Raw genomic sequence first — 16,953 nt, 5'->3', positions numbered from 1 at the left:
GAACGTTGGTCTAATGCTACTACCTTAGCTCCCCAACTCCCGGACAAGCAATCAGATCTTTTCTTGCCTCAATCTCCCTCTGCATTTCTCCTGGCTACCCAGAAATACACACTCCTTGCTTTGCGCTGGTTGGTGGTGCTATGTCACTACCCTGGAACTCCTAAAATCCTTGTAGAACTGCCTCTCTAGGGCGAGCACAAATGGTCTCCAGAAGTATAGGTTGAATCTCCCACTTGAGAGATTCGTGGCTAAACAACCGGTCGACTCAGCTAAACAGCAGAGTGAACAGTCAAGTGATTTTGTTTGCAAGATGTATCAAAAAAATCCCAAAATGAGAGATGCTCCCTCCTTATAACTCCTTGGGCCTCCCTTGCCTCATGTGGGCCCCTCCATCCACCTATTCGACTTTCTCTCCAAGCTATTCGAATGGGCCAATTCGAATTCCCATGTGGGTGGCCCCCACATTCCACTAGCAACCAAATTAAGTCGAATTGCCTCCTAAGTCCCTAAATCGAAAATGATGGGTTCTCTTCCTTAGCAAAAATTATGCAAAATTGTGTAGCAACTCCCTGTTACAAATGTGTTTGAGAAGGGACATGACACCCTCCGAGTCTCCTCGTCTAGCTTCCCACGTCCTTGGGCTACTCACTGTGGTGCTAGTCTAGTATCACTTCCCTTCTGATTGTAGGGAGTGCGTGATGGAATAGGTGCCCGGGTCTTGGGGATCGCCCCCTGCAGGTTTCCAGCGCATGTCATGGCCTCGTGTAGCATAGAGGGCTTGCATGACTTCACCAGTCCACGCAGTGGCTCAAGAAACCCCTCTATGAATGTGTACACCCTCCTAGCATCCGATAAATCCAGCACCATGACCGAGACTCTCAGAAACTCCGATATGTACTGCTCTGGATGACTCGTCTGTTTGAGTTGGGTCAGCTCCCTGAAGTGAGCCTCTGAATATCTTTGATCAAAATGCTCCACCACTCTCCTTGTGAAATCCTCATAGGAAGTCACATTGGCATGACCCAAAGTAGACAAGTCGTGAAACCACCAGTCGTGTGCCTCCCCTTCCAAGTGTAGGGTAGCTATTTTAATGGTTTCCACCTTCATCATCCTATTGAGCTAGAAATAAGTATCTAGCTTCTCCACCCAAGCCCGAGCTATGCACTTGGTAGTGCCATCATATATAGGGAAGTACATCCTCCCAATAGTACGTTGCAACTCGGAGCTCTACGTGCCTTGGCCTCCATAATTTATGCGCTTCTCATTTTTCTTGAGCTGGCAATAGTGTCTGAAAGATAGGGCTGCCTTGAAATCTTCCCCCATGGATTGCCATTCCCTAAAATACTCCCCCATGGGCATTTAGTCATCTGGTCCACCTTGCTCACTAAGTGTCGATGGTAGGAAAGAAGGCAGTGTGGTCCTAGTTGGCCCACCTGAGGCTGGTGGGTGAGTAGCCGGTGAAAGGTGGTCATACTATTGGGAGGCCCCAAAAGTCTCCCCAAATAGGAAATCTCAATGGATGCTCCAGTCTTGGTTTTGCTGTTTGATCTCATCCAACATCTCCTTTTGCCCCTTCGCTAAATCACTAAGGGCCTTCAAGAGGCTATCAAAGGCCATATCCTCCTTACTCTTGGATTCCACCATGTCCTCTACTACCACTGCCTTCCCACGCTCCTCAGTGTCTGGTGTAATCTCTAACTCCCTCTCAATACTCTGGTACCTCTGTCTCCTGTAGGTGATATTCTGCCTGTCCTCCTCACTCATAGGAAAGTCTCCCACGATTAAGCCAAGATCTGGGCTCTGATACCACTGTAATGTCCCAAAATAGGAAAATCAGTGATATGCAAAGCAAATAACAAATACAACACCATAAATTTCAAACATTCAACCAACACCCATGTAAAGTCCATAAATAAGAACTACTCGGGCCATTTTATTAATCAATTGGAGCAAAGTACAATAGTGTGGAAGGAGTGCACTTGGGCTTGCCTCAATGGCAAGCGTGACAAAGCCCAGGTGACAAAATAACAAGCCCAAGTGCTAGAAATAGAGGATCCAATGATGCTATGTGCTGCTCCAGAAATTTGCACTGTCTGCTGGAAAGGAACTGTTGGAAACCCCACCTCCGGTGCTTAAAAAATTCTACAAAATTGATCTCAAGATCCTCACCAAAAACCCACCAAAACCTAGAAAGGGTTTGGCCTGGTTTTGACCCCCGAAATTTGGCCCCCAAATACCACTTCCTCCACCAACTATTGGAAAATACGACCTCCTTGTAACTTGAAAAAAAGCTCCACAAATCACACCCAGCGCTGGGATTTCTTCCCCAAGGTTCTCCTTATTTCCCCTAGCCATCTACAACTCGTTCTTCAAACTCCCACTTGTGCCCAGTGAGAGGTTTCTGCACTGGCCTAGGTAGTTGTAAATTGTGCTACCCACAAGCAGCAATCCCCTGCTCTGAAACTCCAATGCCAAAATTCTCCCGGCAAGTGCTACCCAGAAGACCCCTAAAACAACCTCTACGTGCTCCCTTCCTGCGACCTCCTGTAACACACACTAGTTGAGCAAAGACTGAAAGATAAGCTCTGAAATCCCTCCAGCTCTCCTCCAAAGTGGTATGATTTGACCCCCCTAGGGTGGCACTCGAAGTCCCCCAAAGAAAGGGTGAGTTCTCCGCTTGGAAAACTTGGTGCTAAACAACAAGCGACTTGGCTAAGTTGCTCGAGCAACAAAAGTGAGTTCAATTGACAAAAGATACCTTGTTAAGATGAGCTCCTCCTATTAATAATTTTGTGGGCCTTCCTTCCCCATGTGGGCCCCTCCTTGCCTTTCGACTTCCCTCCAAGACTATTCGAACTTCTCACTTAGCCAAGTGCATTTTGCCTATGTGGGTGCCCGGGTCTTGGGTAGTGGGTTCCATGGTCACCAAAATTATCTAAAATTGTGCAAAATTAAACCTATGACAAAATAATTTAGGAAGGGACATTACAAAGTCTGTAAGGAGTAGGGGTTTTTGGCTGAGGTGACACTGTGCCTCTACTCCATTGTTAACACTTTGTCTAGCTCTTGTCTTATAGGGTTTCCCTTTCCAAGGCCTGCTAGATTTTGTGGTAACAAAGTTCATAGGCCCAATAGTTGGCACTAGTCACGTTAGATTCAACCACCATCTTGAAAATTTTGAATTCTGAGTTTTTCTATGGACACATCCCTTAGATAAAAAAAAACATTAACTTAGAAATGAGAGGAAAGCATATGAGACAATAATACTCTTATCCTAAGTTATCATTTAAAGAGTTCCAGTTTCAAGTGATGAAAGTACTAGTAAGTGTTGATTGTGAATCATGATAGTGAACCAGCCTCATCAAATTGTAGTGTTGCTAATATCTACACATAGAAAGTGTGGTTTATATACCTGGCATCATATTAACCATAGAGGAAGCTGGATATCAGGAAAATTAACTTGGAAACAAGAAAAATGGAAGCACAAAAAACTTAACTATTTCTAATACAATGCCAACAGTACACTAAGTTTTATATGTATTTCAAAGCTATAAGTCAGTTTCAGTTTGGTATTTTTTTTCCATTTCCACATACGCACAGAACTTATTTTCTTTCAACTTATATCCTGTGGTTATTCAGGAATTGTTACCAGCTAAATTCAAGATTCTATGTCCATGACCAGATAATCTCTTTCTGCAACAGAATTCTGAAACATAAAACTCTCTTTCTGCATTTTACTATTTCCTCTGATTTTTCTTTCACCATGGAAAGGTTAGACGCTAGACAGTTCTAGCATGCACAACTTACTCAGGGGGCATGTATCCAAATGTTCCCACTAGGCGTGTCAGAAACGCTGCTGATGCGCCACCCACTTCTGTAAGCTTTGTCAATCCAAAATCTGCAACCTGCAAGTCACAAGAAGAAAAGCCAGAAATCATACATGAGAATCTGACAAAACTACTCCATTTTAGGCAGAGTACTTGTGAACTTTTTACCTTGGCACGGAAGTTTCTGTCAATCAGAATATTGGCTGATTTAATGTCTCGATGGATATATACTGGCACAGTGTGTTCATGAATATATTCTAAACCTCTTGCTGAATCAAGCGCAATTTGTACTCTAGCAGGCCATGATAGTGGTTCCATTCCTGCATATACATGTTTCACTAACATATCTTAATGCTGATTAGTGTTGGCAGATGTTCCCCGAAAATATAATTTCTAGTCCATTTCCCACACTTTTATGTTTGGTAAAATGCTGCTTACAGCTGTCTTTTGGCTAAGAAGCCACACTATGATAGGCCTCGTCTGAACTCTTTAAAATCTGCATATCCCACGTACAACTTACCTGAACCATGTAAATGCTGGCTTAGATTCCCATTCTCAATAAATTCGTAGACAAGGAACAAACACTCCTCTATACAAAATCCAATTAAGCGAACCTGCATCCGAAGAAAGCATCAAAGTAATCTTATCAATATTTGGCTAAAACTGTGGCAGAACAGGCAAGACAAAGAATAATGATGCTCCAAAAGAAAATCCTAGAAACGTTTATTAGGACCTTAGGAATTGATCTAAGAGCTTCTCATAATATCCAGCAACCAGCATGAAAATGGCATCTTATCAACCAGCATTCCTCTCCATGAGACCAAATTAAATGGGAAAACAACTATGTTATCTAGAGAGAAAAGATCCACAATCTTCTCATGAAGAAGATATAGAAGCTGTTTAACGGGCATGAAACACCTCCATGAGACAAAATTGAGGAGGTTAATTGGAAAGCAATTGATCAAAACACAATGTACATTTTGAGACCTTTTGTAGTAGATCATATCATTTTGCACATCAGCATCACTAAACAAATAATATCAGGACTACTTTGCAGAACTTGTATGGGACATCAAATCATGGAAAATCTTGTATCTAAAAAATCCATAGTCCACACTGTGAAGGAAGCAGAAAGTGTTACAGAGTATATGGCACAGATACAATAGGTTAGAGATCAGTTGGTATTCAAGACAAGGTGGAGGAAAACCACCTTGAAATGACAGTGAATTGGCTAGCAGATGTCTATCAGTCTTTTCTCACCAGTTTAAATATGATGAACAAGATAATTTCCTTTACTATGTGTTATCCTCCAAATGCTTCTGCATTTTGTGCATCCTTTTCAGCCTTGGTCTCAGAAGCATATAGAAACATTGGGAGCTGAGGTGATTCAAATTGGATCCCAGAATACTCTCTAAGTTTTCATGAACTCTTCAAAAATTATGCCAAAGGTTACAAATCTTGTGAAGATCAAGCTTATCGGAAGCATCCTCAAAACAGTTGCAATTTGTGATCAGCACGGAGCAATGAGGACCATCGGTCAAGCGCACAGACCATCGGCCCATGGTAACGTGCGCTGTTACATATTAGCAAATCCAGAGGCCATTTTGGAAACGATCACATATCGCAGGGCAAAACCCTCAATGAAGGAAAGGCCACAAGCACCTGGACCTGAAAAATCATGAAATGCAACGGATATCGTTCCGATTCTGTCAGAAGCGGGATTCCACAAAAACCGGCAAGATATCGGAAGGGCTTCGAGCAGTAAGCGGTTTCAACCAAGTCCCGTCCGATGCCATACAACGGTTGCCACACATCCGATGGAAGAGAGAGCGAAAACCATTCACATCGGACGGGTAAACATCATGTTACTTATCCGCCTGATATGGACGATGACCGTAGGATTTGGAGGCCCCAAATCAACGGCGGAGATGCGTTCCGATGGATGACCAAATTTGACGAGGTTAACAGGCAGGGTTGTATAGGATTTGAAGTCCGATATGGACGATGCATTGCCAGAAGGTCGTGTTTCGCAGGTATTCTTGGAGTTAACAGAAAAAAACGATTGTTTCAAATATGTCCAAGAGAACTGACACTCATCCGTTATGAAATAAGTGGCCACCTCCCTGTGAGGTGTTATATAGTGACTGATTACGTAGGACAGAGGCAGGGTAACCGAAAAGCCGGGAAGTGGAAATGAACAGCCAGGAAGCAGATTGGCTTTAAAGCCACAAACTGACAGCGAAAGCAGAAGAAGTAGTAAGCTAAGAGCAAAGAGCTGTAGGCAATAAGCCGAAAGCAGAGAAAAGTAGTCGAGCTGACCTGCAGAAGCAAAGGCAGCATCGAGCCAGAGTTAAGAGTCAAGACAGAGACAGAGAGAGTCAGAGAGTCTGTGCACTCCAGAGAAGGCTTGAGAGGTTCAAGCACACTCCTCTGTAACGTCTGTCATGTATGAGTCTCAGATTGAGCTCATACTACTGTGACCAATAGAGGTCGAGTCAATGAGGAGAGTCTGTGTACTCCAGAGACTTGGGGGATCCAAGTACAGTCGTACTGATTTATATTTGTTGAGTGAGACTCAATTTGAGTTCACTATTGTAAAAACTCTACTTGAAAACATAATAGAGAGGCCACCACTGAAGGCCAGACCGGGAGACGTAGCCCAAGAGTATTGGGTGAAATCCTTATTAAACTTGTTGTGTTTATATGTTGCCTGTTATGTTTTCTTTAACTGCTTCATTGCCTGTGTATTTCGCAATCTTATCGATCCATTGCATAAAATAACATAGGCACATCCATGCACATGAGTCTGTAATGCCCTATTAATTGTCTTAAATCAATTCTAGATCAAGTGGTATTAGAGCTCTAGGTTGCTAAGGTTAGACAAGCTTGTGCTAGATTTTTTTTGTTGAATGCTAACTAGGACAAAGCTCAAATTAGGAGAAGGAGAGTTGGTTGAAGCTAACCCAGAAATTGGAAGAGTCTATCCTAGGAGGAAAATGGCAGAAGAAATTCCCTTGGAAACAGACTCTCAGTTCATGGATAGTTTCATGACCATGAGAGCCACGGTAGAGGAAATGTATAGAGAATTTAACAAAGGTCGAAGTGAAGATTCTTCAACTTCCCAACATGACAAAGGGGTAGAAGAATCTCTCCTAAATGACCATTCTAAAGGCAAAGGGAAAGAAGAAAAACTTCCCACACCTCCTGATAGTCCTGAAAATCAAAAGAAGAAAGCATCTTTAATTAAATTAGATGTTAAATTTGATTTGCCAATATATGATGGAGAGTTGAATGCAGAGAAGCTGGATAATTGGATTAGACAGATTGATGTATCTTGCAGGGTGCAGAGCATTGATTCAGAGAACAGTAAGATTCAGCTGGCTAGCCTATGCCTTGGAGGAACTACCTTGGTATGGTGGGAAGGCAAAACACACGTTGACATATCGCGCGATTTCCGGTGACTATGCCATGGGAGCAGTGTTGATGCAGCACGGTAAACCCATATGTTATCATTCTGAGACATTTAATTCTACAGTGGTTAATTATCTCACATATGATAAAGAATTGTATGCATTAGTACAGAGTGTGAAAAAGTGGAACCATTACCTAATGGGCAAAGAGACAATTACACATACTGATCATCAACCACTTCAATATTTGCACTCACAAGAAAGAAAGGCCGCATGCACCTGGACCCGAAAAATCATGAAATGCAACGAATATCGTTCTGATTCCATCAAAAGCGGGATTCCACAAAAACTGGTAGGATATTGGAAAGGCTTCGAGCGGTAAGCAGTTTCAACCGAGTCTCGCCCAATGCCATACAATGGTTGCCACACGTCCGGCAGAAGAGAGAGAAAACCGTTCACATCGGACGAGTAAACATCATGTTACTTATCCGCCCGATATGGACGATGACCGTGGGATTTGGAGGCCCCAGATCAACGGCGGAGACGCATTCCGATGGATAACCGGATTTGATGAGGTTAATAGGCAGAGTTGTATAGGATTTGAAGTCTGATATGGATGATGCGTTGGCAGAAGGTCGTGTTTCGCGGGTATTCTTGGAGTTAATGGAAAAAATCGATTGTTTCAAATATGTCCAATTGAACTAACACTCATCCATTATGAAATAGGTGGCCACCTCCCTGTGAGGCGTTATATAGTGACTGATTACACAGGACAAAGGGAATTCAAACGGACAGAGGTAGGGGAACCGGAAAGCTAGGAAACGGAAACGAACAGCGAAGAAGCAGATTGGCTTTAAAGCCACAAACTGACAGCGAAAGAAGAAGAAGCAGTAAGCTAAGAGCAAAGAGCAGTAGGCAGTAAGCCAAAAGCAGAGAAAAGTAGTCGCGCTGACCTGCAGAAGCAAAGGCAGCATCGAGCTAGAGTTAAGACAGAGACAGAGAGAATCAAAGAGTCTTGCACTCCAGAGAAGGCTTGAGAGGTTCAAGTGCACTCCTCTGTAACGCCTGTCATATATGAGTCTCAGATTGGGCTCATACTACTGCGACCAATAGAGGTTGAAAGTCAGTGAGGAGAGTCTGTATACTCTAGAGACTTGGGGGATCCAAGCACAGTCTTACTGATTTATATTTGTTGAGTGAGACTCAATTTGAGCTCGCTATTGTAAAAACTCTGCTTGAAAACATAATAGAGAGGCCACCACTGAAGGCTGGACTGGGAGACGTAGCCCAGGAGTATTGGGTGAACTCCTTATGAAACTTGTTGTGTTTATATGTTGCCTGTTATGTTTTCTTTAACTGCTTCATTGCCTGTGTATTTCACAATATTATCGATCCGTTGCATAAAATAACATAGGCACATTCATGCACGAGTCTATAATACCTTATTAATTTTCTTAGATCAATTCCAGATCATGAGGAGAGATGTACAACAGACAGATATTTTTCAGCCTTGATCTAGCCATTTCCCACAGCAGCCAGCATCAAATTATAAAGATATTTGATGAAGATTGAAAAGCCATCTTTAGCTTACCTTTGAAACCATCTTTGAGGACAATATGATGAATGTTTTTGACTTGGCAATATGCCATTGTTGGCAAAGTATTGGTAAGTTTGCTATTGAGGATGGCCAAGTGAAAGAACATGAGAATTAATGGATATTTTCAGGTATGTCGCAGCAGCCTTTTTTAAATTTTTCTTATCCTGTAGAGCAAGTTCATTCCAGACAGATTGATGAAATTATAGTCCATTTGTTGAGCAGTTTTCCCAGATGTAAGTCAAGTTTATTTCAGACTTGTAATCTAGCATTCAAAGCAGAATTATGTATGCCTTGATACTGAATTTGCACACATAGATAGATACAACATACACCTGACTTGTCTTCTCCATCATCTGAAACTTTTGGTACATATGAAGGTTTTCTACAAGGATCAAAGGTCTTAGCCAGTCTTAATTCTATTATTACTTTTGAGGATCTGTCAAGTATATGATACAGTTTTCAATGTTTTAAATGGTCAAATAAAAACAACATTGATTACAACTGAGATTGACAGTATACATATCACAGAGAGCTATGTCGCTTTGCTAGGACATGGAAGCAATAATCACTTTGGTTGAGAATTTGTTTGAGTTAGAGGAGCTGCAAATCAAATTCACACTGTAGTTATCTCCTAATTTACTAACAAGAAAAAAAGTGGAATCTACAAGTACCGTATGGATGAGTTATCACAGCGGAAGATGGACTGAGTGGGAGATCAAGGCTGACCCTAATCCAGATATGAAATACAGAGGTACTTTCTATCAATGTTGATAATATCAGCGATATATCGCCGAATATCGAAAATATCACGATATTTTCGGCGAGCCGAAATATCGACGAGAAAATATCGCGATATTTTCGGCTGCCGAAAATATCGCGCGATTTCCGAAATATCGGCGATATTTTCGAAAATATCGCGCAACGATATAAAATATCGCCGGCCGTGTTTTCCCGCGGCTACAAAAAGGAAAATTGGTTTTTTTTTTTCTTCATTTCTGTTTCTGAGTGTTGGAGAAGAAAGGGAAAGAGTTTTGTGGTGCTTGTCAAGGAGAGTTTGAAGATCAAACAACGATTATCACCACCAATTAAGATTTTTTGTGAATCAAAGATTGAAGAATAGTGAGACAAACTTCATTTCTTCCTTTAACAGGTATGTTCTTAAAAACCCCTATGTTAATGATTTTTTCATAGATTTAGGGTTATGCTTGCTTGCCTCTTTGCCTACCAACATTTTGTTTCTTTTCTTTTTTCCATTTGCTATGATTTTCATGCCCATGAACCAATGCAAGGGTTTTCTCCATATTTGGCCAGCAAGCTTCATTTTTTTTTCAACTTTCTTATGCACCCTCTTATTGCCATTTTTCATTCACATTGCAAAATGCAAATAATGTAGTAATTTTTTTTGAAAGAGGTTGTTATTACTTATTATTTTTTCATTTTGTGTTGGAGGGTTTAATGCCATTTTTTTGTTTTTTTTGTGCCCTAGGTTTGAATTAGGTCACTACAAATGTCAAATATGCCAAAAGCCTTGGACCCATTTTGGGAGTATGGGGAGGCTGTTGGTGGGGCAAATCAGGCATATATATCATGCAACTTGTGTGGGACCAAGATGTCAAGAGGGATTACATGATTGAAATACCATCTGGCTAAACTCTGATATGATGCAAATGTGATGCCTTGTATGGTTTCTAGTGCAGAGGTTATACAAAAAGCTCGTGAAGCAATCACTGAACAAGACAGAAAGAAAGCTGCTAGGGAGAGACCAATGGTCTCAGATAGATAGCTGCTAGTTTTATTTGTTTTGCAACTTTTGCTACATATAAGTTTATAACTCATGATGATGAAATACTTTTAAATTTTTATATATGTGATGTTGTTTTGTTTGAGTCCTTGATTGGACAATTATCACTATCAGGGTTCAGCAGGATATGTGATGTTATTTTGTTTGAGTCCTTGATTGGACAATTATCACTATCAGGGATTAGCAGGATATATGATGTTATTTTGTTTGAGTCCTTGATTGGACAATTATCAGGGATCAACAGGATTTGGTATTGCCTTTGAAGTTTGATGTATCATTTCTATTTGACATCATATATATCAATGCCTTCTTCATATTTATGTGCCATTGTGTTTAGTTCATGTTGTTATTGCTTTATATGTTTAGAAATCTGAAAAAAATGAATATATTATGCATTTTTTATGATTGCCGATATTTGCCGATATTTTCGCCAATATTGCCCATAAGATATTTTCTGGACCCTCGCCGATATTTTCCCGATACCGATATTATCAACACTGCTTTCTATCATAGTTTTTAAACTCGGAGTCACTCAGAATAGGTCGAGGGTCAACTCAGATTTGGACTCAGACTTGGATTGACTCATCATGATTTGATTTCAATTTTCAATGACTCAATTTACTAAAAAATACAAAAATGTTTGAATTTCAAGTTCATATATATATATATATATATATTATTCTAGAACATGATTCCAAAAAATTATCGAAACTTTGAAAAAAAGCATCATGAATAAATGAGGAATGATAAACCATGTTCCACCATCACTTATTTTGGGATCCTCATCAATAGTATCACCCTTTGCCTCTTGTCTAGCCTTTGCTCCTACCTTGATCCTTTAGGGACATCAGTCAACACTACCCATTTTTGATGAAATTACCTAATCTAAGCCTTATAAGTTATAATATGGTAGGAAAAGTTTAATATGTCTAATCAAAGGTTTCAGTTTAAGTGAAGGGTATTGTTGCCTCAAAATTTAGCAAGTCTTGTGAGAGGCCTCACAAGACTAGGGCTAGACAAAGATACAACAATGGGATGGATGCCACTACCACCTTAGCACTCCACCTCCTACTCTTTAGTGGAATTTCACCACAAGGTGTTAGAATTTCTAGTTTTAACTGGTTAGAAATTCTTCCTGTACTATCTGATTTATTTCTTCCTACTTGTTTAATTACTTAACAAGTTATTTACCATGTAAATACTAAAAATCAATACAAGTACAGTATCAACACATACATATCATCAACTGAAAGTCTGAAAGTAAACAAGCACACAAGTGACACCGTTGTTTTTGGACTAATGTCCCCGGAAAAACCCAATGCGGGAAAACCGTGCAACTATTTAGAGGGTTTTATTATTATGCAGTTTTCAGAATACAACTTGGGTGCCAGAAATGGCTCACCCAATAGAGAATGCCCTCGGTAGTAGTACCTCTCAGTCAGAGACATATATTCCGGCTGATAAATCACCAAATGAACAATCCCACAGCAACAATTGCAGCTTCTATTGCTTTGCGTCACTCTGATAGGGACTGCGTCACCCTATCCATTTCACCAACTCCCAGTGTGTCCCACGAAATCTTCCCAGCGCTGCCTCTAGGCCCTTTGTCAGCTTCTTTGGCCTCTACCTCAGCTTTTGGACCCTCTGCGTTTCACGCGCTAGCCTCTCTGGCTCTGTGCAACTCATGCTGCCTCTGCGTGGTCTCTAGCTAGCTCTATGTCAACCTCTCCTGGCTTTTGCGTTGATCCTCTCGGTGCTAACTCTGCCTCTCTGCTAGAGGAACACTTCCACCTTGGGATGAGATGTGGGCAGCACTTCGCCAGGAAGAGATCAGATGGTAGTTGAAGACAGGGAGCAGCAGCAAAGGGATCAGAGTCAAGAAGGAGGAGGAGCAGGACGTGGCCCTAGCATCTAAGGGAAAGAAAGAGAAGCGGAAGAAGAAAGATCTCTCCAAGATCAAGTGCTTCCACTGTGGGGAGCTCGGTCATTATGCGACCTAGTGTCCAAGGAAGAAAAGTAAGGGATAGTCTTTCAAGACTAAGGCAGTGCCAGCAAGGGCAGGGAAGGAAGTGGAGACAAACGATGACTGTGCCATAAGTGCACACATACCACTTGAGCAGAAGTGGGGAGACATCGAGTTGTAGTCAAGCGAACTACAGGCGATGAGGGGCAGAATCCTTGAGGTATCCAACCTCTTGGATTAGACCTTGCTATGGGAGCCCCAACAAGGGGTAGTAGGACTAGCTGAGTGGGTAGAGACGGATGAGGATGGAGTGGAAGAGACAGCTACAGTGCAGGAGTCACGAGACAGCGCAAGGCTAGCAGGCTGCAGCAGTGCGAGAGGCACAGAAGTGTTGCACCAGTGCAGGACGGCACAGAGAAGTGTGCAACAGTGCGAGATGTAGGGAGTTGTTGCAGCAACACAGAGGTCAGAAAGGGAGCACTTGTTAACGGCAGAGGGAGATTCAGCATCAGTGGATGTCTCTAGCCCAATAGGGAAGTCAGTTGGGAGATCAGTTACTTACTTATCAGTCGCTGAGTTGCAGTGCAGCAGTGGGCAACCCGATGCAACATCATGAGAGGAGGTGCAATGCGGATGCAATGTTGGGAGAAAGGACTAGCAGTAGCACGGATGCAAAGGGAGTTGTCGTACAAATGCAGCAATAGCAGTGGAAGAACCATGGGCAGTAGTACAAGATGTAGCAGTGCAGAGGATGTTGGGCAAGAAGGCCTAGCATCAACACAGGTACCGATGCCAGATGATCAAAGTAATACTTAGTGAGGAGTATTGCTAGAGCACAGTGCTTGCTAAGAGGGAGTGTTGATTTGGGGTAGCATCGGATGTGCTCTAACCACGAAATTGGGTGGAGAGGTTGGGGCACATGAGATCTCCAATACCCAGAAAGGGTTTGGGAGGATTCTAAACAGATCAGGAGATATTAAAATAATTAATATTTTTAATGGAGTCCCTAAGTCTAAACTTAGGGAAAATAAAATATTAATGTGTATTAATATGAACCTGTGTTAGAATGGTCCAAAAGACATGGTTCAAGCCAAATCTAATCTTATCCGATGATTAGGGACTTAATCTCGGTCATTTGAGATATCAACAGGAAAAGTATATGAGGCTTGAGGGTCACTTGGAGAATACACCAGATGATCAGTCATTCTATTCTCTAGAGTGAGGTTTGCTAAGAGAGATAGAATCAGTGATCATCAGAGCAGCTGAGGAGCATTTGAGTACAAAGAGACAGAGGGGCAGAGATTGTGCCAGGAGAAGAGCGCAGCAGCCAAGGAGAGTGACGCACAGCCATGACGAGGCAGTTGGGAACTGTGCAGAGCAATGTTGCACGAAGCGGGAGCGAAGCAGAAGCGCGAAGCGGAAGCGCGGAAGCGTCATTTTCCAAAAATCTAGGAAGCGAAGCGTCCGCGGAAGCGTCTGCTATATATATATATATATTTTTATATTTTTTTGCATTTATACTCAAAACAAACATCCCAAATACCAAATTAATTGTAGAAGACATGAAAACATGCATATTTTTGCATAAATCAAGATAGATATGGCATCCATGATTCCATTGTAGTTACTAGTATGTACAACAATCATCTATATTCTAGCTGTTACAAACATACATCAAATTTTTAAGCATATTATAAAACATAAAACATTTAAGCATATTATAAAACATAAAACATAGAGCATATTATGATTTATCTAGCAAGTGAGCAACTGTCAACATTTGTCATGTCCAAAATTCAAATAATAATGTTTACAAAATATGTCACTTGGTCACCGCCAAGCCAAAAAGGTTCAAAATTCAAATTCACAAGTCTACAAGTCTAATGAGTAATCTATGACAAAAAGAAGTAGATTGTGAATATATCTACTAATCTCTCCTCCTTCCACCACGAATAGAACGTGATGGCGGGCCTCCACGTGGTGGCAATGAAGAAGATGGTCCCTGTGTAAGTCGTGGCACTGGAACTGATGAAGAAGAACCCCCTGCTGTTGGTGTTGAACCATGGAACCTAGGAACCAAGGGACCAGATGGGGGTGGGGGTGGTGGCATATCAACACGGTCATCATCATCCTAGAATCGCTCAAAAAATTCATGCAAAAAAAAAAAACACTAGTTAACAAAAAAATTAAAAACATGAATTAGAGAAATGCTTTATAAGGGAAAATTGGAAAATTCATACCACAATGGACATACCTGGATAAAAGCATCCTCTAATTGCTCTAGTCGCAACACTCCATCCTCCAAATTGGGCTCCTCTGGATTCTTGTCCCAAATCAACAAGTCTTTATTAGACTTTGCATCTTCACAATAATGGGACAACAATCGCAAGTTGTAATGAACATAAACCAAGCTCTCTGCCCGGTCTAAATTCAACCTGTTCCTTTTAACACTGTGGATGAAAGAATAAGAGCTCCAACACCTCTCTGCAGAAGAAGTGTTTACCACCTGTGATAGCACCCGCAATGCCAAACTCTGTAGAAGTGGAGTACCCCCTCCATGCATGTTCCACCACTCAAGAGCAGAAAAATGCTCTCGATCTTGAATTGCATGCATGCTCCCAAATGGACCAGTGTTGAGCGTATAGTTGCTCACCTGTCTCCGTACCAATGCAGCCTCCTCATCATCAGGGATTAATCTACTCAATGCAGCCATATATTTTTCGTGAACCTCTCTATCTTGGTGTGGTTTTTTCCTGCTTCCCCCCCCAGGTGCTGGTGTTGAAAGCCATGATGGATGATAGTATTTAGGTGTCAAAACATATGCTAATGCATGCAATGGAATATTTAGCATTTCCCATCGGTTTTGCACCTCTACACGAATATAATTGTACAAGGTGGTATCTCTAGGCTCAACAATGTCTTTAATCTGCCCCAACATGCTATCCATTTGCTCATACACCTCCCCAATTACTGGTCGATCTGAATCTGCAAACTTGATCATGTAATAAATTGGTTTGGTGAATTGCAAAACATATTTAACCTGTGACCAAAAGTAACTGTCAAGAACAGTGTCCTTGACTACATTAGCACCATCTGTGTCAGTGTTAATTTCATCCCATGTTTCAGCACACACCAGATTAGTTAAAGCTTGTCTCACCCTCACTAGCCGCCTAAAGGTGAGGTAATAACTAGCAAATCTTGTCTTTGCAATTTTAAGCAATTGCAACTTGGAGTAAGTGCCATAGAAGTAGTTTACCCTTGTATGCCCTGTGATGAATTTAATGAGCTGCTTCCCTTTCCTGTAAACCTCAGCAATCCACCCACAATCTTTGTGTTTCACAATATCATGCATCAAAAGGTTCAATGTGTGAACCAGGCACCCAAACCAAAAGATGTGTGGATGAGTACGCTCAATAATTTTTCCTGCTGCCTTACAATTTGCTGCATTATCTGTGATCACTTGAACCACATTATTCGGACCAACATCTTTGATTGATTTCAATAGGAGATCTGCAATGTTTTGTGCAGTTGCACTGATGGAGGAGGAGTCATGACATGCAATAAATACTGCACCACTAGAAGAAACACCAAGAACATTTATCAAATGTTGGTTTCTAATATTTGTCCACCCATCTGATACAATGGATACCCCAGAATCCACCCACTCATGTGTAAAACGTGTCAAAGCTCTTTGAACCTTAGCTTTTTCTCTTTCTAATAACACTGTTCTAGCTTTCTCATAGTTGGGGGCCTTGTATCCTTTTGGGGCTTCATTGATGGCCTTTACCATGTCATGCCAATAGGGAGAGCGAAGCACATTGAATGGTACACCGCAAGCACAAAGAAAACGGACTATCTTTCCATCCACATCATCCCTCCCAGCAACATTAAGGAAATCCCCTATTGTTTTTCTACCTCCAGAGGTTGCAGAAGTACCATGAGGAGATGGGCAACTACCAAATTTAGAGGTTGCACTTGATTCAGAATGAGTTTTTTGTTTCTTGTTTTTTTGTTGTGCAGCCATCTCTATTTGGATGTATTTTCTTCTTTGTTCAGTTGAAATGTTTGGGCAAATTTGTACCCCCACAGAACCCTTTTTTTCATCACTGTCCAGCACCCCACAAAGATGCCTCCTCAGACGGGTATATGAACCCGTATATGGTTTTCCTCCATGACAACCATGAGGGCACACAAATTTGTAAGATCCACCACCCTTTCCCCCATCAAGTTTGGTCACATAGTTCCACAAGGGTGTTGATGTACCTTTCCCATCTTGTGCTTCAGTGTCCCCTTCAAGTTCATCCCCTTCCTCTTCAAACCCTTCCTCTTCATCATACATTGGGTCACTACTATTA

At 41.6% G+C, this 16,953-nt stretch overlaps 1 protein-coding gene across 1 annotated transcript in view; it reads right to left on the bottom strand.

Moving 5' to 3' along the window:
- The window catches only part of LOC149222571 (chitin elicitor receptor kinase 1-like), a 361,400-nt gene that overhangs the window by 35,166 nt on the left and 309,281 nt on the right, over positions 1 to 16,953 (bottom strand). The window contains exons 7-9 of the mRNA XM_089385512.1: positions 4,348 to 4,441; positions 3,996 to 4,147; positions 3,808 to 3,905 (exon numbers count right to left, since the gene is read on the bottom strand). Of these exons, the coding sequence (XP_089241638.1) occupies positions 3,808 to 3,905; positions 3,996 to 4,147; positions 4,348 to 4,441 (344 nt within the window). The remainder of the gene's footprint in view (positions 1 to 3,807; positions 3,906 to 3,995; positions 4,148 to 4,347; positions 4,442 to 16,953) is intronic.

Source organism: Pinus tabuliformis, chromosome Q (genome assembly GCF_031772625.1).
Source record: "Pinus tabuliformis cultivar Carrire ecotype Pingquan chromosome Q, CPIR1, whole genome shotgun sequence".
Lineage (NCBI taxonomy): Eukaryota > Viridiplantae > Streptophyta > Pinopsida > Pinales > Pinaceae > Pinus > Pinus tabuliformis.
This window is presented reverse-complemented; position numbering and strand designations above follow the sequence as displayed.